General features: G+C 54.2%; 1 protein-coding gene across 1 annotated transcript in view; it reads right to left on the bottom strand.

Moving 5' to 3' along the window:
• Positions 1–7,746, bottom strand: part of LOC126500985 (uncharacterized) — a 40,590-nt gene extending 32,844 nt beyond the window's left edge. The window contains exon 1 of the mRNA XM_050141366.1: positions 7,474–7,746. Within this exon, the coding sequence (XP_049997323.1) occupies positions 7,474–7,560 (87 nt within the window). The 5' untranslated portion in view covers positions 7,561–7,746. The remainder of the gene's footprint in view (positions 1–7,473) is intronic.
• Positions 7,747–19,011: the final 11,265 nt, after the last annotated feature.

The raw sequence follows: 19,011 nt of genomic DNA, 5'->3' as shown, positions 1-19,011 counted from the left end.
CGAACGGAGGGGCCTGGAGAGGTCCAGAGACCGGAGAAGGGGAGAGGAGTGAGAGGGACAGCCATAGTGGAGTTGGAACCACTGACCCCAAGGCCACAATAGGCATGCTTCAGAAAAGACGAGACGGTCCAGGCTGTTCCTGTGAATCCGTGTAGGAGTCTCTACTTCCACACCAATGTCTCAGAGCATGTCTACTCCATGTGCACACGTGGGATTCTGTATGTGAGACGACACACCTGTTCTGACTGTGCATCCACATGTGTAAAAATAGCTGTTTTCTTTCATCTGGTGTCTGTGCTGAGGATCCTCCAGGCTGGCTCCACATGGTCCCGAGGATAGATTTGGAACATGTGGTCAGGTCAGAATCAAGGCTGTCTCAACTACCAGAGGCGCTGGATCACAGATTGGGGGTCACATAGCTGTGCCTACCTTCCCTAGGGGCTATAAGGGGCCCCCCTCTAGCCTGGTGTGGTAGCTCCCAGTACTCCTCACAGGCCGGGGCCTCACTGCGGCTGCTACTGACATTGTCATGGCTGCTATACATCTATCCTGGTATTAGAAGCTCCAGGTCAGTGAGGAACGGGGCCCCGAGATGGCCGAGGATGAACGGCCAAGAACCCCACGAACACATCCTGGAGTGTCGATTCCGCGTGACTAACTCATTGATCGCCTTGCCTGGGTTAATTAATTAATTAGGGCAGTACAGAAGCCAGTGGGGTTGGGCCTCGGGATCGGATCCTCCACCGGGAGTTTTATTAGTACATAAAATGAGTGTTTAAAACCCACACGGCCGCAAGTGCGCTGTCTCGGCTTTTCATTAAACAAACCTATAAAATTACTTGCCTCATTATGTATTTTCGCGACTTCCTTTGCCTCCGATGCTCCCTCCCCGCCTGCCTCCCGCTCTAAGTGCCTATTTGAAATCAATTTCTCTAATAATGGGCTTAACGAGCTCATCAATTAAGGCTGCCATAACCGAGTGTCGCTGGCTCCCGTTATCAGTTAAACTCTGGAACTAATTTCCATGCTCCATCTATCACGGGGCGTCCACGACGTCTGGCTGCTGCTCCAGGACGATAGGGAGACCCCAGGCCCTTCCCACTGGCCACGGACATCCCTGGGAGAGGACAATAAGGACAGAGCGCCCACCTGACCCAGGCTTGGGACACGAGGTGTGGCCTCCGCCAGCCCGGCGTAATTAGCAGTAATGGATGACAGGGGCGGCCCCAGAGAAGATGTTCCTCCCAGCAAGTTCCATCCTGTCTCCTCACCCTCCAACCCTCAGCCCTCTAAGTGACGTCACCCCGCATCCTTGGGTTCCCAAAGCAGATCTCATAATATCCGAGCTAAGACTGACCCAGGAATAGCGGGAGATGCCAGAGGAAGGCAGGAGTCAAGGAAGCGGCCAGTAGAGTGGAAGGTTCTAGAAAGCTGGCCTGGGGCTTGGCCAGAAGGGAGCTGCCAGGACATCTAGGCTTCCCAGCAGAGGAGGGCCCATGATGTAATAGTGACTAGGCAGAATACTGAGGGACAAGGGCCATAGCCAGGGCAGTATCTGAACCAACTACCCAGGGCCCTCTGCCTCTGGCTATACCCTAGGTCTCAGGACAGGCTTACATATATGCAGTATAGGCTCAACAAAGATGCATGAGCTTCACGAGCTGGGCAGAGACAACTGTGTCTGCTCTAGCTAGGAGGGCCTCACATGGTGAGCAGGGCCCTAGGAAGCTGTCAGTTGTCAACCCATCCGTGCTCCTGGCTGAAGTGGGCACTAGAGACAAGGACTCTATCCTCCTTCCCCTGTTTCTCCCAAGGTCTGGGCAGCCTTAGTTCCTAGCCTTCAGCCTCAGGCCAAGCCACCCACACCCGCTGGGGAGAGGGTTGGGCAGCCCTGGGGTGGGCAACGAGCGGATAGAAGATGTTGGGTGCTGCGGGCGAGTGAGGGGACGTGCAGACCACAGGGCCACACTGCACCCACCTGCCTGGGGCCCCATCGCAGGCTGGGGAGTGGGACGCTGGCCCCTCCTAGTGGTGAGGGGCACCCGTGTCACCGCTTAGCCTGCTGCCCCTTGTGATTTGTCATCATCAGTCAGTGTTTCTCATTAGCGAAAAGCCATTAGCTTGGCTTTATCAGCAGCTGGAGGGATGGCTGGCAGGCTTGGCCCTTCCCGAGCACCACCTCCAGGCTGCCCACGAGGCCACCACCAGACCAAGTAGAAGACCACAGCAGCCATGAACAAGCCCTGTGCCTTCTGCACCGGCTCCAGGTACCCCTACCTAGAACTTGGGGAGAATAGATCTGGGGTTTCTGGAGACAACCCTGGGGAGAGAAACACCTCCTGCAGACTACTCCACAGCAACCAAGGTCCTCACACTGTGCGGGACACCAGCCAGAGGTCAGTTCACGGCCGAGGACAAGGACTGGGGCAAAGGAGCAAAACTTCTGGGGATCAAGGGCAGCATCACCAATGAAACAGATGCGGGAAGTGAGCTGGTGAAACCACAGGTGGGTCTCACAAAGAAAGCCTGCCTCGGAAAAGGGGGGGTGGGGAGGAAGGAAGGAAAAACAGCACAGAAGCTAATATTTGCTTAAGATCTTTCTCCCTTCCCAACTGTAAGCCTAGAGTTTTCTAGAAACCTCCGCAGAAATCCTATTTACAGCAAAGTCTTAAAGCCTAGTGCAATACCAACTAAGGCACCTCTGGAGCCGCCCTATAACCTCATTTATCAAAACAAGAGAAGAGAGGACTTTCTTTGCCTCCATGTGAGACATAACGTGAGACCCCAACATCATATGTATGGCTAACACTAAGACGGCTAACTTCAATCCCCTCACCGATATGCACACACTCATGCCTGCTGGTGTTTCTTGTTCCCCTGCCCCAAGAACCTCTCTTTCTCTCAACCCTCATGTCTAAATTCTATGCTTAAATTCTGTATTAATAATCTTTTAATGAGCTCCAGCTTGGCTACATACTGACTTGTTCTGAAATTCTTTTCTGAGTCAAGCCTTCAAGGATCCTCTACTACACCAGGTGAGGCACCTAACTCCCCCGCATGCTGTGAGTGACAGAAATGGAGTCACAACTCCCGACAGGCTGGGACTACCTTCAGCTGCTCTCTAGACCGTCGTCCCTGTCTTGAGCCTCTGGGTATAAATCTGGGAGCAGGCTGGAGCCTCAGAATGCCTACTTTGGGCACTGTGGCACAGCTAGTGACCACAGGCCCTGGCTGATCTGGCTAGTTGGGCCTGTTCCTGTGGGGTGCTGCACTCAGCACCAACAGAAGCAAGGCAGGCAGGCCAGAAGTTGCCTGTGGCTTCTCAGACCCCAGGCAGTGTCCTTAACCCCCACTCAAACACTATCCTCAGATGCTCATGCTGGGATATGCCCCCACACACACAAACAGATCTGCAATCCACTGGCCCCCAAGAGAGGTCACAGAGAGATCAGGACAAGGAGCCCTGACCATAGGGTGCAGTACTGGGGGTCCAGACCTTTAGTCCCTGGCTGTGGGCAAGGAAGGACAGCATGGAAAATATTGCCTACCCCTGAGAGTATAAGAGGTACCAGCTCACAGTGGGCCATTGCTCAGGGGAGGGGACAGCAGTGGCTATGACTCTGTGGCTGGAGAGACTCAAGTCTCTTGACAACTAACCAGCCCTCTTCAACCAGGGTGTCTTTAATCGAGTTAATAGCTCCTCAGCCACAAGTGTCCTCCACTGGGAAAGCCCTGCCTGCCACCAGAAGGAAAAGAAACAGATGGGAGGCAGAGTGGATACATTTGTTTTTTGTTTTGACACAGGGTCTTGTTCTGAAGCCAAGGCTGGCCTGAAGCTCACAGCAAGCCTGCTATCTCAGTTTTCCAGATGGGATTAAAGGTGTGAGCTACCAGACCCCAAAGAGCAAGAGCTTCCTAAGGAACAGAAAGTATTGCAACCCATTCTCCACTGCGGAGCAACAGAAGGACCTGGAGAAATGGAAGAGCAACTGAAGAAAGAAAGAATTCAGGTTCCCTCTGCCCCAGGGTTATCTGAGTGGAGAAAGACCCATCTATAGGGGAAGAGTAACTTTCCTGGGAGGAGCACTCTACTACAGGAGGAGCACTCGCTAATGGTTGAGCATCTGTTAAGGAGCACTCTGCTATGGGAGGAGTACCAGCTAAGAGGGGAGCATCTGCTAAGGAGCACTCTGCTATGGGAGGAGCATCTGTTAAGGAGCACTCTGCTACGGGAGGAGCATCTGTTAAGGATGGAACATCAATTACAGGGGCACTCTGCTATGGGTAGAGCATCAGTTACAGGAGCACTCTGCTACAAGAGGAGCATCTGTTTAGGGTGGAGCATCTGCTAAGGAAGCTAGAATGCAGAGGTGGACCAGTGGGGCAGGCTCGCCTACAGCAGAGAAATATCTGTAAAAGCAGAGAGTCTGGAGAGTACAAAGGTGTGCTGGGCTGCTGTCTGGACATCAGATGCTTTCTGTCGTAGATCTCCCAAGAAGAGGAGGCACTTAAATTGCCCAGAACTGCAGAGAGAGGCAGGCTACCCTCTGGGTGCAGGGGCACTGGCTATATGTTCCCACAGGTTCTGCCAACCATCCCTAAGGGAGGAAAAGAAGAGGGCTTTTGCACCTTCTTCCTCACACAGGGAGAATCCACTGTCCAGACTGCCAGTCTATACCCTGAACAACTAGTCCTTCCTCAGCTGCCCTTTCTTCTTTTTTTTAAAACATTTATTTATTTATTTATTTATTTATTTATTATGTATACAATATTCTGTCTGTATGTATGGCTGCAGGCCAGAAGAGGGCACCAGACCTCATTACAGATGGTTGTGAGCCACCATGTGGCTGCTGGGAATTGAACTCAGGACCTTTGGAAGAGCAGGCAGTGCTCTTAACCACTGAGCCATCTCTCCAGCCCCTCAGCTGCCCTTTCTGTAAAATGTGGGTGTCACAAACACCAACCTGGGAGGGATTCTGTGAGATGACAGGAACGCAGTGCCCAGCATCGCGTCTGCAATGGCGGCTGGGAAGAGCTAGTGCTGCCTGCTGCTGCTGCTGCTGCTGCTGCTGCTGCTGCTGCTGCTGCACATAGAACAGCAGAGGAGGAACTGCACTGGGGCTAGGGGCCCTTCAGAGACGTGAGAGCAAAGGGGAGTGCGACCCATTGGCGGATGCACCGGCTCCTCAAGGACAGGAGTGCAGGCAAACTGGAGGACAGGAAGACTGACCAGAGGTGGGGCTCCAAGTGTGGGAGTCTCCGAGAGGGGGAGCAGATAAATGGGGAGACTCAAGTGGGAAAGATGTCCCCAGGAGGGGGTCTCCAGATAAGGGAATCTCCAGGAATGGGGGTCCCCAGGTGTGGAGGTCACCAGATGAAGGAGTCTCCAGGCTAGAGGCAGTATTCAGGTGGGAGTCTCCAGTAGAAGGATGAACTCAGCATAAATTACAGTCAACCTGGGAAGGCTTCAGATGGGCCTGCAGGCATGTTGGTTAATGGCTGATGTGGGAGGACCCAAACCACTGTGGGCAATGCCACCTCCGGTCAGGCGGTCCTGGGTTACAGAAGAAGGCAGGCTGAGCTAGTCATGGAGAGCAAGCCAGGAAGCAGCACTCCTCGGTGGTCTGCTTCAGATCTGTCTCCAGATTTCTGCCTTGGCTTCCCTCAGTGAGCTGTAACCTGCAAGCTGAAATAAACCTGTAGCAAGTAGAAAGACTAACTATGAAGAGTGGGGGTCTTGCCTTTCTTCTCCTTCGTTTCTTCTCCAGCAACTTCCCCTCACTCCCAAGTTGCTTTGGGTCGGTATTTTTATCAAAGCAACAGAAAGGAAACAGAACAAGACCGCCTTGTTCTAGATGCCTCCTATGGCTCCACTTTCAAGAGCACCAAGCTTGAACAGGCCTGTGTGTAACCTTTGCATATATCCTGTCCCAGCCCAGCCTTGGGCACGAATCCTGGTGAAGGTGCTCCCTAGATAGGAGGTCCGCAGACCTGAGGAGGGTCCATCTGGCTTGTGGATGGATGCCTAACCTGCAATAGATCGCCCGCCGGGATGGTATGTCAGACTAGGTTTCAGAAGGGAGGAAGCAGGACCTGGCGGCTCACCTCCTCTACCGAGGAGCCTCTAAACAGCAGGGATATCTCCTGTCCTGATCCTGTCCCAACTCTGGATAAATTCTGAGAATACCTTAGTCTTCCCAACAGCCTCCCCTGGGACATTGGTTCCACCAATGCTAAGACCACAGACTGAACCAATTTTTAGATGGGGTGAAGAAGCCTGTGAAGCCTCAGGTTGCTACCACAGCCATGGACCCTCCACCCCGCCCCCAGGGAGGAGCTGCCAGAGAGCTGCCCGGGTTGGGGATGGGGGCTGTCCTTACCATTTTTCTCTTTGGGGACCTCCCGCTAGGCTGAGGGGAAAGCTGGCAGCATGTGGTGAGACAGCTCCTGGGCCCTGGAAGTCCTCAAAGTCCCCACCTGCCAAGCCTTTCTTGGGACCTGGGCAGTCCCTGCTACTGTGCCTTGTAGGCAGAGCCAGCTCACCCCAAACAGTAGGCTGGCAGGGACAGGGTTAAGAGCATGGTGCCTCCCCCGTTCCTTTGAAATGGCTCCCTGGTTCCGGAATGACTCTGGCTTCCCCTCTTAATCTGTATTTTACGAGTGAGAAGCTTTGCATTATGCAAATCGTTAGATAGGAACAGGTGACATTTCAGCAAAGAACATGAGCAGGCGGCGGGCCGGCCGGGCGGGCTGCTGATTTAGACATTAGTATTTGTCACTGGGGTGGAGGGGGCGGCGGGACTCGGCCGCAGAGGGCTCCTCACACCTTAAGGTGGAAATCTCAGTTGGGGTAGGCCCTGGGCTGTGCTCCAGCTCTCTTCCAGCGGGCGACAGGGAATGCTATCTGAACCTACACCCCTCTGTGCAGCAGCCTCTGCCGGGGCTCACGACACCTGTGTGCAGGGTCACACGCTCAGGCACCTGTGCTGATTAGGGAAGTTGAGGCTGAGTAGGGTTGGGAGAGCCGAGCAGGGTCTACCCCACACCGCACCATCCTGGCCCTAGCTGCAGGCCTGCCTGCTTTTGCACATCCTACTCCACCCCTGGCCACCTCCCAACCTCACCGTTGACGCTGGGCGCTTTCCTGGGCAGGCGTGTGTGGCGGCCATCCATCATCCCAGTGTCGGAGGCAACCACCGTCCATTTCCTGGGAAGTTGCTAGAGAGGAAATGGACGGAAAGCGGGGCCACTGCACTTCACAGCTAGTCTTTCAATTTTCTAGCTGCCTGCCACTGCACCCGCCATGCTGTCCTCTGCTCCCGAACACCACTGAGCTCTGATGGGAATTAGAACAAGCGCATTGCTCCGCCACTCCCGGGCCTCCAGGGGCCAGGTGCCCATGACCGCCAGAACGGGTTTCCTTCTGGAGACCTGGACAGCTAGGACCACAACACTTGCAGAGCGGTCACTTACCATCACCGGCAGTACTGTGTCCCCAGTCCAGCGTCGCTCTCCCGTTGACCTCATGATGAGCCCCGGGCAGTAGGATTCTGACCTCATTAGGCTCCAGTTGTTTGACCTGTGAGTCTTGGTGACCTCCACTGACCTCGGATGACCTCAGACTGGTTGATAAATCAGTGAAAGTACCTTCTCCATTTCCGGCAGCAGGAGCTGGAGATGTCAGGACAGGAAAACCAAGCAGGAGCCACCATCTGTGCTGTGGCCTCTTAGGAACCACGGGAGTGGAACCACGGCCATCTAAATGACAATCAGAGAGATTTACCACTATTAGCAAGACAATCTGAAAGTTTTGAGGTGCTGCTAGGGAGCTCTGGGGCCTGGTAACCAGGGTGGGGGGTATTCAGGGAGTGAGGGGCCCACATGGATGGTCTGACTCCACAGTCTCTGGCCTAAAGGACAATACTGAGGTAGGTGAGGATGCCAGACCAGGAAGTAGAGCTCGTAGTGCCTAAAGCCCTCCCTGCACTGCTTCTGGCGTCCGCTTGTGTTGGAGACGGACTCCATCTTGGCTCTGCCAGCTTCCACAACAGCGCAGCAGCTGGCAAACAAAGCAAGAGGCTCTAACTGAGCAGCCGCCATGCAGCCTGGTACATCTCCCTGGACCTCCGAGACCCATACCCTGCTTCACAGTGAGGGGGTTGCCAGCTTCCCATCTTAGGAACCACTCCTGGGAGCTGTAAAGGGGTGGAGATTGAAACCAGGACCCAGGACAGCTGACCGCCACCTGTCCCACTGCCCCTGCACACAGCTTACAGACCTGAGTACTTGACACCTCCCTCCCTCACCCAGCCTGAGGGGCATCCCAGCCAGGAAGTTCTGTGGAGCTGAGATCTGACTGCAGGGCAAGGCTCAGCTACCCTGGCACTCCGAACTCTACCTTCATGTCAGAAGGTTCCTGTCACAAAATGTTAATCCTGGTCCTTTTTCTTCTGAGCCGCGCACCTTACAATCTGGATGTGAGAGGAAGTCTTTGGGATGAGGTTGCGCAACGGCAGAGCTCCTGGCTCATTAGGCCCCTGGAGTACAACAACACATCTCAGCGTAGAGTGAGACAGCAAGCAGGATCAGACCTCAAAGACCTGCACGCTGTCACTCAACCATTTCACAAACGCATAGACACAGGTACCAAGGAGCCAAGGCCACCAATGTGGGCGGGTTGTGGATGAGAGACTTTCCACCAGAAGCTCGGTTTTAGGCAAGGCTCGGGGCCATCTGCAAAGGCCAGTGGAGGACCAAGGAGCATCCGCCCTGCCCGATTGCCCCATTGCAACTTGCCCCATTGCAAGCTGCCTGCCAGGGGGAAAGACAGCAGTCACTGGCCTGCTCTGGCCCTGCTTCATGGGGTTCCTGCCTCTGAACTTGCTCCTCCTTCACTCCCTGTCATCCATAGTAGGCTGCCCATCTGCCCCTGGGTTCCATCCTCCACCCCACTACATCCCATCCAGCCCCTGCGCATCCAGGCTACAAAATAAAACCCCACAGATGATGGTGCAACAGCTGGCAATGTGTGAGCGTGAAGCCCGCTTGTGCAGCACACCTATGATGCTTCTTCCAGGGCACTAGCAGTCCTCCCAGGAATGCTGGGTTCATCAGCTTAAAAGTACAGCACCCAGCATAGGAGAGACACCCTGCACAGAGTAACTGGCTCAGGCGCAGGGAAGGGGTGGGGCTGGAGACGCCTTGAGAAAGCATCCCTGCACGTAGACAAATGCGTGGCTGTGGCAACACTCTTCATCCCAAACCCTCCAGCACATGGACTAGGGCTCACAGGGCTCAAGTCTCAGAGCTTGGAAAGCTGCTGCGCCTTGGTGTCTGTGAGGAGTGGGGAACAAGACTTCCGATCTTTCCCGTGTGCGTGGTCCAGGCCACCAGCTGTACCTGTGTACCTGAATAGCACCCTGGAATAGCACACAATAGTCGATGCTCCACAAGCTGGCCATGAAGACAACTCAAAGCCAAGGCTAACAGTTTTCCTTTGGAAGCACTCCCTGTGGGCAGATGCCCAAAGTGATTAACAAAAGGGTCTCTCCCCAGCCTGCCTGGAAAGAGCAGAGACTCCCTCTACCCTAGGGTTCCTACAGCTGGAGTTCCCACCCCTAAGCCTGTCCAGGGGAGGAGGAGGATCGCCTGGCTCAGCCGTGACATTTAAGGGAAGAAAAGGGCCGCTCCAGCTCCTGGCGGTGCGGGGCAGATCTGAATTAGCATGAGAAAGGGACTGTCCTTATCACCCGGTCCGGCGGACCGGAAGCTTCCTTCCTTGTCCCTTTGTCTACTGTCAATAATCACTTACCTTCAGGCCCATAAATGTCATTCTTGGGGTGTTCATAAACAGCCAGTTCCTTTTCAAATTAGCAGGTAGAAATATTTACGGGCTTCTATTAAGGGTGATGGGGGTGGGTAAGGAGCAGCGTCTCCAGCAGCCCAAACAGGGAAAGCCCTGCAGCCCCCCTGTGAATGGACTTATGCCCACTGCAGAGGGCTTAGGGCAGCCAGGTCCCAGTCAGTGTCAGGCACTGGGTCCTTCCAGGTGGGGTCCCCAGTGCACACTCACATACTCGTAGTTATACACACCCATTGCTCACACAGGCAGGGACACATCCTTACACACACTTAAAAATATTCACACAAGCATGTGCACACTCGCATGCCCCTCAATCCCAAAAGCTCCTCAAAAATGCTTCTCATCCCTCTGGCTCCCCACATCGGCTGCCAGGACAACTCCAAAGCCACCCTACCCCAGTTCTCCCTCAACGCCAGCTCCAACCCCCCCCCCCCCCCCCAGCTCCTCTTTCCTTTCCAGCTCCTCCCACATCCCCAGTTCCTCCCTCTTTGATTTGGTTTGGTTAGTTTCTCCCTCCCCAGACAGGGTGTGTGTGTGGGGGGGGGTCTCACTATGTAGCCTTGGCTGACCTGGAACTCACCTGGTGCCTCTGCCTCCTGAGTGCTGGGATTAAAGGCGTGCACCACCATGCCCATAGCTCCTCTTACTCAGCAGCCATACTATGAGTCAGGAATTTTTTCCAAATGTTTCACCTTGAAATAACTTTAGATTTATAGAGACGTCTCCGAGATTGTGTGACCCCCCCCACTGGGGTTTGTCCAACATTTGTCTGCCAAAGAGGCGAGCCCTCACAAAAGACAGCACTGGGCCAGTGTCTGCCAGGTGCTTTGTGGGCAGCAGCCACACGCCCCTCTGTGCTCTGATGGGATGACTGCCCAGTGCAGCCCCATCCCAAGGGCTCTGAGCCCACCTCATGAGGCCCCTGTATGTTTCTTGGGTTCTGCCGTGAAGAAGAGGCCCAGGACTCTTCACCCAGAGATGGGCTCTAGACCCATATACCCCCAGTCTCTTTGAACCTACAAGTATAGTCATTACATAGCAGGGACCCCAGTCAAACCTGTCCCCTGTCTTGGGTCCTCCCCTATGGCCCTGCAGACATGGACTCCAGGGATGGGGTGAATCTCAGTTGCTGTGCCAAGGAGCCAGGGGTGATCTGGACAGAATGTAGATGAGCTGCCCACCACTTTGGCTCCAAGGACCACCACCTCTACTTCCCTCTGTGCCGGTTCTCTTGCTGAGAGATTAAAAACAAATGACAGAGACAAGTGACACTGGCTTCACCACAGTACCACTGCCTGCAAAATAACAGCCCAAAAAGATGAGGTTAGAGGCTTCTCAGACCAAAAGGAGTAGCTTCAGGCCAGGTGGTGGTGGCACACACCTTTAATCCCAGCATTCAGGAGGCCGAGGCAGGCTGATCTCTGAGTTCGAGGTCAGCCAGGTCTACAGAGTGAGATTCAGGACAGGACAGCTAGGGCTGTTACACAGAGAAACCCTGTCTCAGAGAGAGAGAGAGAGAGAGAGAGAGAGAGAGAGAGACAGAGAGACAGAGAGACAGAGACAGACAGAGAGAGAGAGAGAGAGAGAGAGAGAGAGAGAGAGAGAGAGAGAGAGAGAGAGAGAGAGAGAAGCTTCAGGCTCCATCTACTCTGACAAGGGCAACAGTACAGTCTGCCCCTGAGCACTGTATGCCAGCCGGCTCCTAAGAAACAGTAAGGTCCAGATGGAGGTACCAGGTATAGTGCACAGGTGCTGTGTGGTCCCCGCCAGACCCAAGCCTCTCTGACTTCCATCCCCCGCGGCACAGAACACTGCCTGCGGCCTCTTCACTATTCCAGCTCATCCTGCCCTGGGTAGGGATGGCAAAGAAAGAGGTGGGCAAAGACAAGACAGACCCCTCCCCAGTATCCCAACAGTGGGATTTCCATGAGGAAAAGAAGATGTTCAGGGTGATCAGTTGCATGGGGAGAGAGCCATCCGTGTCCTGGGCCTTGGGCTGAAGAGGGCAGACAGCACATGGCATGGGCCAGAGGTCCTTACTGAAGTCAAGAGACTGGGAAGTAGGGACTGAAGATGGGCCCCATGCATGGTCCCAGTAGGAGGGTGTCCCATGCTCCCAACTGAGTCAAAGCTAGGTTTCACTGGTCTGTCACCTGTCCCACCGCCAGCCAGAGGTCCCTGGGCTCCAAATGACCAATCTCCCTTCTGGTTAGAGTGTATTAAGAGATGGGGTTGGTCACAGGAACCAGTGAGACACCCGACCAACCGACTGTTGGAAGGAGGTAGTCAGAACAGAGACTCAGAGAGGCCGGCGGTACTAAGGTATCCAAGAAAAAGGCTAGTCTGCCAGGACAGTGAGATCTGCCTGCAAGCCCCACAGGCCCCTCAGGACCCCCTGCAGTCCTGTTGTCCGAGGGTGAGGAGCCCCTGGGCGTGGTTACGGGCTCAGTCCGGGGCCGTGACAGCCGCAGCAGCATCCCACACAGCCAGCCCTCAGCTCCACCTTAAATGGGTCTGATCAGTACTGCACCGGTGAGCACATGCTAATATTGGCTCCAATAAAGAGCAAATCAGGACCCAAGTCGACTCGTCTTATCGCACAGTCAGAACTGATGGCTTCAGAAGTCATAAAGATCCCATTTAATCTCGCGCCTATCTATCACACGGCCGCCTTCATCCTCTTTGTGCCGGGGTAATATGTGCTCATTACGAAAGCAAAACAGATCTGGCATGAATAAACGCGGGATGAAGTGCTCACTCGGAACGTGACAGCATGATCAGTGGCGGCAGTAATCGCAGAGAATCGAGGGCTAAATTATTCCATAACCGTGATTTGAGGGGACAGCCCAGAGCACCCCATAGCTGCCTGCGGCACGGCGACGTGTCCTGATAAAACATCCTTCCCAATTTACGGGGCCGCGCTTGACTAATCTGCCGCGGCGCGCGCGCTGTCTAATCATGCCATCAGCACTCGAAGGGGCTCAATTGGGACTCGAGTGGAAGGAGGCTGGAGAGCCACCCTCAATTGAAATTACATTTGTAAATGAGGCAGAGTTTTCTGCTCAGAGTGCGAATGTTACGGTAAATCTGCGAGAGGAGTCAGTGGCAGAGGCCTTGGGCTGCTAGGGACTGCAGGGGCGAGGGGACGCGGTGAGGGCGAGGGGATGCGGGATGCGGGAGAGGGTTGGGAGAGTACTATTGCAGGTATCCAGGGTGGGAAGACAGGGGAGGGCGGGGGACCCCATTCCTGAGAAATGCTGGCGAGGTAGGGGCTGCGACAGAGGCAAGTCAATGTGCTAAAATAGAACCACTCCTGTCAGAAACCAAGGGTGGGATAGGGTGAGTGACCGCCATGCTTTTTGCTGCCTTCCATGGGAGGCTCCACCAGCCTCTTTCTGAGTCTCTGTTCTGACTCCCTCCTTCCAACAGCCTGTTTGCCGGGTGTCTCACTGGTCCCTGTAACTAAGGCAGTATGGTGGGGTCCATGCACTCTCAGAACTGGATCTGGGCAGCTTCTAAAGGCTGCTGGAGTTGAAGTGAGGAACGGCCAGGGACAGGGCTCAGATCAGTACAATGGGCCATTTGTTCTAGGACCTTGGCATCTACCCAGGTCCAGGCATGCTCCCTGGAGACACTCACTGAGAAAGTAGAGAGGAGGGACAGCCTTAACCTTAGAGGAGGCCAGGACCCCAGAGTGTGAAGGTCCCAGGGTAAGGTGCCATTGTGCCTGAACCTCTAAGCCCGAGGTGGTGGGCAGAGCTTACACAGTGGGTGGGGGACCCTGTTTGCTAGACAGGATGCTGTGTGATAAAACTTCCTGAGGAGACACAAAGACAGGTCTACTCGCCCTCGATAGGAAACCCATGACAAACCAAAGTCCAATTTGGTAACTCAATGGGTTTTATTGGAGTTATTTATAGGAATATGGGTGTGGGGTTACTTCAAGGAGCAGAAACTTAAAGACGACTACCTCACCAAAGCCAACCTCAGGAACAGAACCACACAGCTGAGAACCTGGAGCACACTGCACAGCCTGCAGAAGCTCAGCAGATTGGAGAGTGTCCTGTCCAGGTCCTCAGTTGGTCTAAACGTCTTCCAGACAGCTCACCTGGTCCCAAAATCTGGCTTGCAGCTCAGCTTCCTTCCATCCAGGCAGGACCCTTAGCTTTAATCATTTACTCTGTCAGGGAGGGGCCTAGTAAATCTGATCAGTTTCAGGGACTTCCTGAAAGCTATCTTAAGGTATTTACCTTCCTGTTTAAAAAACTTCCCTGTATGGTGGAATGGAGGGAACTGTTATACAACATAAGGTCTGGGCTGAGGGGTGGATAGTGGGCTCATGCGTTTGATCTGGTCTGTAGTCATTTGTGCTGCGTCCTGGCTGGGGTGGTCCCGGAATCCCACAGCTGACAGTGTGTCCCAGAGGCCAGCTCTAGCTGTACCATCATGTGGCCTGCAGGGGGCTCCCACTGCCTTGCCTGGCCGCCTTTGAGGCTGACCGGAGTGACCCCCACAGCCAGCCAGGTAAGGTGGCGCAGGCCTCCTCACAGGCCTTTATGTAAATCAAGGCCTAATTAGCCCATCCGGCATTGGTGTAGAATATCATTTTTTAATTACCGGCCCTGGGCAGGTTTGGCTGCTGCCTGTTGTGGGGCCAATTACCATAAATCCCCCGGTAACAATTAACAATGCTGGAGCCGGGGCGCGTAGCCAGTGTTATAATTGTGCTCGCTCTTGTTAATTGGCCTATCTGACTCTTTACTTTTTATGCCGCTCATCTGCTCATTACCGCAGCCATTTAATTCAATTAGCACCTTAATTAGAGGAACAGCCTTGTCCAATGTCGGGGCCTTGTCAGGGAGCCGGCCTGATGAGCAGAGACAAACACACCAGGCAGCACAGGGAGGCAGCACAGGGCACTGGGGGGCTGGAGGCTGCCCAAGGGGGTACAGCCAGCCCTCCGCTTAGCCACTCTTGGATACTAGAGGCCACCTAGGCGTTCCTGCTCCTATCCCCACAATCATGGCTCCATCACCCAGCGGTTTCACCCACCCAGGACACTCTAGCTCATTGTGACCTTCAGGCACCCATAGATCTGCCCTCCCCCTCCATCATCCCTGAGCCGCCAAGGCCCCGGACACCGCCCCCCACGGCAAGGGTCCCAGTGGTTTTGTTGTGTGCCAGTCTGTTGAAGCCGCCATCGCCTGCCTATTAATTCTCCTAATTAGAATTAAATGAAGCATGCTAAATTGCTAGATTAACCAATAATTAAGCAGCCAACACACTAAAACTGTACACCCCCCGTGTGGACGGCACCCTCAGTCTCTCATGCCAGAGCCAGGGGTGGGGGTGGGGGAAGCCACCAAAGAGGCAGGTGATCGCCTGGGGAGAGAACAACAGCTCCCAGGAGTGTGTATGCACAAGTGGGATCGAGTATGTGTGGATCCGTGTGGAAGAGAGCCACCCCAAGGGAGAAGCCCCACAGCCGCATATGGAGCAGGAGATGGAGTCCTGAGGCGATGTCTGGGGACCTAGGGACCTATTTAGGGACACACAGGCTCTAGAGACGTGTAGACAGGGGTTCTAGGAAAATCTGGAGGAGGGACGGTTCTTTGGGGGCAGACCAGGGCCCTCCTGTTGCCAAGTGGCACTACCACAGACTTGCGAAGCCCTGGCTGCCTGCAAAGCTCAGACATCGCAGGGAAGGTGCCAAGTCCCTAACATAGCTTCAGGAAAGGAAGGACAGCAAACGGGAGGAGCGGCTGCAACTGTGACGCTCAGGGTGCCGCTCAAGGAAATCCTAGCCCGGGAGCTTCTGTCCTCATGAGCACTCTACTTCATCCAACTCCAGCTGCTGCACCGGCCTCTGACCTGCCGCCCAGCCGCCCAGGCGCCCAGCCGCCCTGCCTTGCGTGCCCAAGATTCATCGTCCTCCCACAGTCTGCATGCAACCCTGAAAGGTTGTCTTGGCGAGCTGCTCCCGCAGCGCCACGTTTGTAGGGGGCCCCCTGCTGGCCAATCTAGGCCCTGCTCAGCACCACGTGCTGGTGCCCTTGAGGGGAGCACCCAAAGACCACTGTGTCACCCTCATCACCATGTCCACTAAAGGCGCCAAGCGCCATCCTCCAAGCCCATTGAGGGTAAAGGATTTGAGCTACAGCCCCCTCGGCCAGCACAGAGGAACACGGTCCACGCCCTTCAGGCAGCATGGTGGGCTGATGCCACACTGCTCAGCATGGAGGAATGCAGCCTGTACCTATAAGCCAGTGTCGGAGGATGCAGTTCATACTAAAACCCAAACTGAATTTGGCAGCAATTGTGCCATCTATGAGACCATTGCTGATCGCCCAACCTGGGACCACCTTAGTGTCCCACACCTTGTAAGAGGCAGCGGCTCTCAGAGTTGCTCTAGGATTGTCATGGCACAGGTGGCCAAACACGTCGCTTTGGGATAGACTAAATGTACAACACACGAGAGCGATTTCCACACGGACCCAACATGCCTGCTGTTGCCACAGGCTTTCCCAGTGCTCCTCGACGAAAATATGAGGATGCACTTGGACATCAGAGCAGCTCTGAGCTGGGGGCGGGGCTGGAGTGGCTCAGTTCCTCACTGTGCCCCAGAGCGTGGTTCTCCTGGAACCTGTGATTAGATATGATATGGGAGGGGCACTGAGAGATCATCCAGGCCTTGGCTTCCTGCAAGGGCTTGGCCCCCACCCTGCGCAGAGGGGCCATCCATCCCCACAACCCATCACATCGGGGCCTCGAGGCTGTAAACTTCCTCATAACAGCCGCTCCTGCAGCTGGAAGATATTGACTCCGAGGAGAAACAATGGCACGAATAAAATAAAAATAAAAAAGTTAATTATCCTTTGTGTTTGTAATTTAATTAAAGATGCAGTAAAGTTTTACTGTTTTTCCAGGTGATGATGTTTAGAGCCCCGAAAAGCTATTTGTGCTGGGGAGATTAAAGTGCATTTTAAAATGTTCCTCGAGTACTTTCACATTTGTTGATAGATTTTTAAATTAAACTTTAAATTGTAATCTAAATTACCTCCAACAATTCATGGCCCCTGTAATGAACTCCCACCGTGGCTGCTGTCATCCGGCGATGATGGAGTGTGGATGGGGCTCCAGCCGCCTGTGCCTGAGGAACTGCAACCAAATCAAACCCTTGGAGGCCACATACCAGACCAGGCAGGAGAGCAATCACCCTGGCAAGGACCCCTGGGGCACTGAGACGACATCCGTCCTTGCTCTGAGGACCCCAGTCCCGTGAAGCAGGGAGAACGGACAGCTAACTAAAGGCATCGGAGTTCAGAGGTCGAAGGCTTCCAGGAGTGGAGGGGGACTACAGGGTTGAGAAGGCAGCTCGGAGTCAGAACCTGAGGCCAGTGTGACAGGGTGACAGACATCCCCAGGGGGCAGACACCTCTTCTACCCCACAGCTTTCAGTTGAGGCATCATCCTGCCCAGAGCAGGGTCAGCATAGCAGGGCTCAGCCCCGAGTATAAATGTCCCGCTCCTCCCCAAGAGAAGCAGAGGGAAGGGACCAAAATAAACTACAAGTGTTGACCTTTCACCAAACGTTCTGCCAATCATCTTTTCCTGTTCCAGTTTATTGTTTGAGTTTTGTTCTGGTCCTACGCATTGTTGGTGTGACCATTCAAGAGAGGCTGAAGGCTGCACAGGGAAGGGAAGTTCAACCTCCTCTGCCAACCAAGGAAAGGAGAAAGGGGCAAGGACACCTGGGAGCCTACATTGTCCAGTGGGTGATGGCAGCGACCTCGTCTATGGGTCAGTGATGCAGAAGAGATGCGCCATGACACAAGGCTTGCAGCCGTCACCGCCCTGGGAGCCTGTGGCATGGTACTCATCATGCAGGACTGAGAAGTCAGGCTCTGCAGAGCTAATGCCAAGCCACAGCCACATACATGACCACGACTTGACTAGCAGTCAGCTTGAAGAGGCTCCTTCACCATAACCAAACGGGTGAGCAGGATAGACACACCATGTCCTGACCAGATGGCTTCTGAGACTCTTGGCCAGAATCTGTGCCTTGGCAGAGACCCCTTTTGGAGGCTAGCATTGCCTTCAGAGAACAACATCACCCAGGACTATGCCATAGAAACAGCCAGTCACATTCAATGACAAGTTTATGAGCACTGAACGGTCATAACTGGTGGGGTCAGCTGTGGAGCCATCCAGGCCAAGACCTCAGAACAACCACAGTTTTGCCAAGACCTCTCACAGCCCACTTCCTGTGACCCTTGCTTCCAAACAGCTGTCTGTTCAGGGCAATATCCTGAAGGCGCGTCCCCAGCTTGGTCCATGTCTTGGAACCACTAAGGTCTAAACTGGTAACAGGAGAAGCTATGGCAAAGATGGACTCCCTGGGAGTGGCATGGCTGTTGAGACTATTGAGACCCCACCCTTATTTCAGGAAGGCTGGGAGACTCTGTACATCACACAGGTGGGAGCAAGTCTGCAACAAAATGAACTGGGGGCTACCACCGGTGGGGACACCCTGGACAGGCTGACCAAAGACACATGACATCCCAGAGCCTGCCAAGAGTGGTTCCCCATCTGCACTACCAGAACAAGTCACGAGTGGGTGACCTGGGGGCCAAGGCTCCTGCCCAGCTCTAGGCCATTGTTAAATGCGGGCTGCAGGCCATGGGCTGGGTCCCAGGGTGCATTCATTACTTTTCTCATTGCTGTGAAAAAGTTCCTGGTAGACATAAGTCAGGGGAAGAAGGATGCATCTTAGGTTGCAGTTTCTAGGGTGTGGTCCATTCAGACCAGCTTGGTGACTAGAGTGGGTTTGTCTGTGGCTATGGGTTCTTGGAGTAGTGACTTCATACAGGATGCTAACCAAGAAGCATAGAGCTCAGAATCAGAGGCAGAAATTACCTTTAAAGCCTGTTCCTAATGACCCACTTCCTCCAACTAGGCTCCCTATACCAAAGGTCCTGCCTTTAAGCCACAGCACCAGCTGGGGACCAAGTGTTCAGACACATGAGCCGCTAGATGCAGAGGTAGGTGGATCTCTGTGAGTTTGAGGCTAGTCTGGTCTACAAGAGCTAATTCCAGGAAAGGCTCCAAAGCTTCAGAGAAACCCTGTCTCAAAAAAAAAAAAAAAAAAA

This window comes from Alexandromys fortis, unplaced genomic scaffold (assembly GCF_014885135.2).
Source record: "Alexandromys fortis isolate MF-2015 unplaced genomic scaffold, M_Fortis_MF-2015_v1.1 scaffold_7, whole genome shotgun sequence".
NCBI lineage: Eukaryota > Metazoa > Chordata > Mammalia > Rodentia > Cricetidae > Alexandromys > Alexandromys fortis.
The sequence above is the reverse complement of the archived record's forward strand: the minus strand, read 5'-3'. Positions and strand labels throughout refer to the sequence as shown.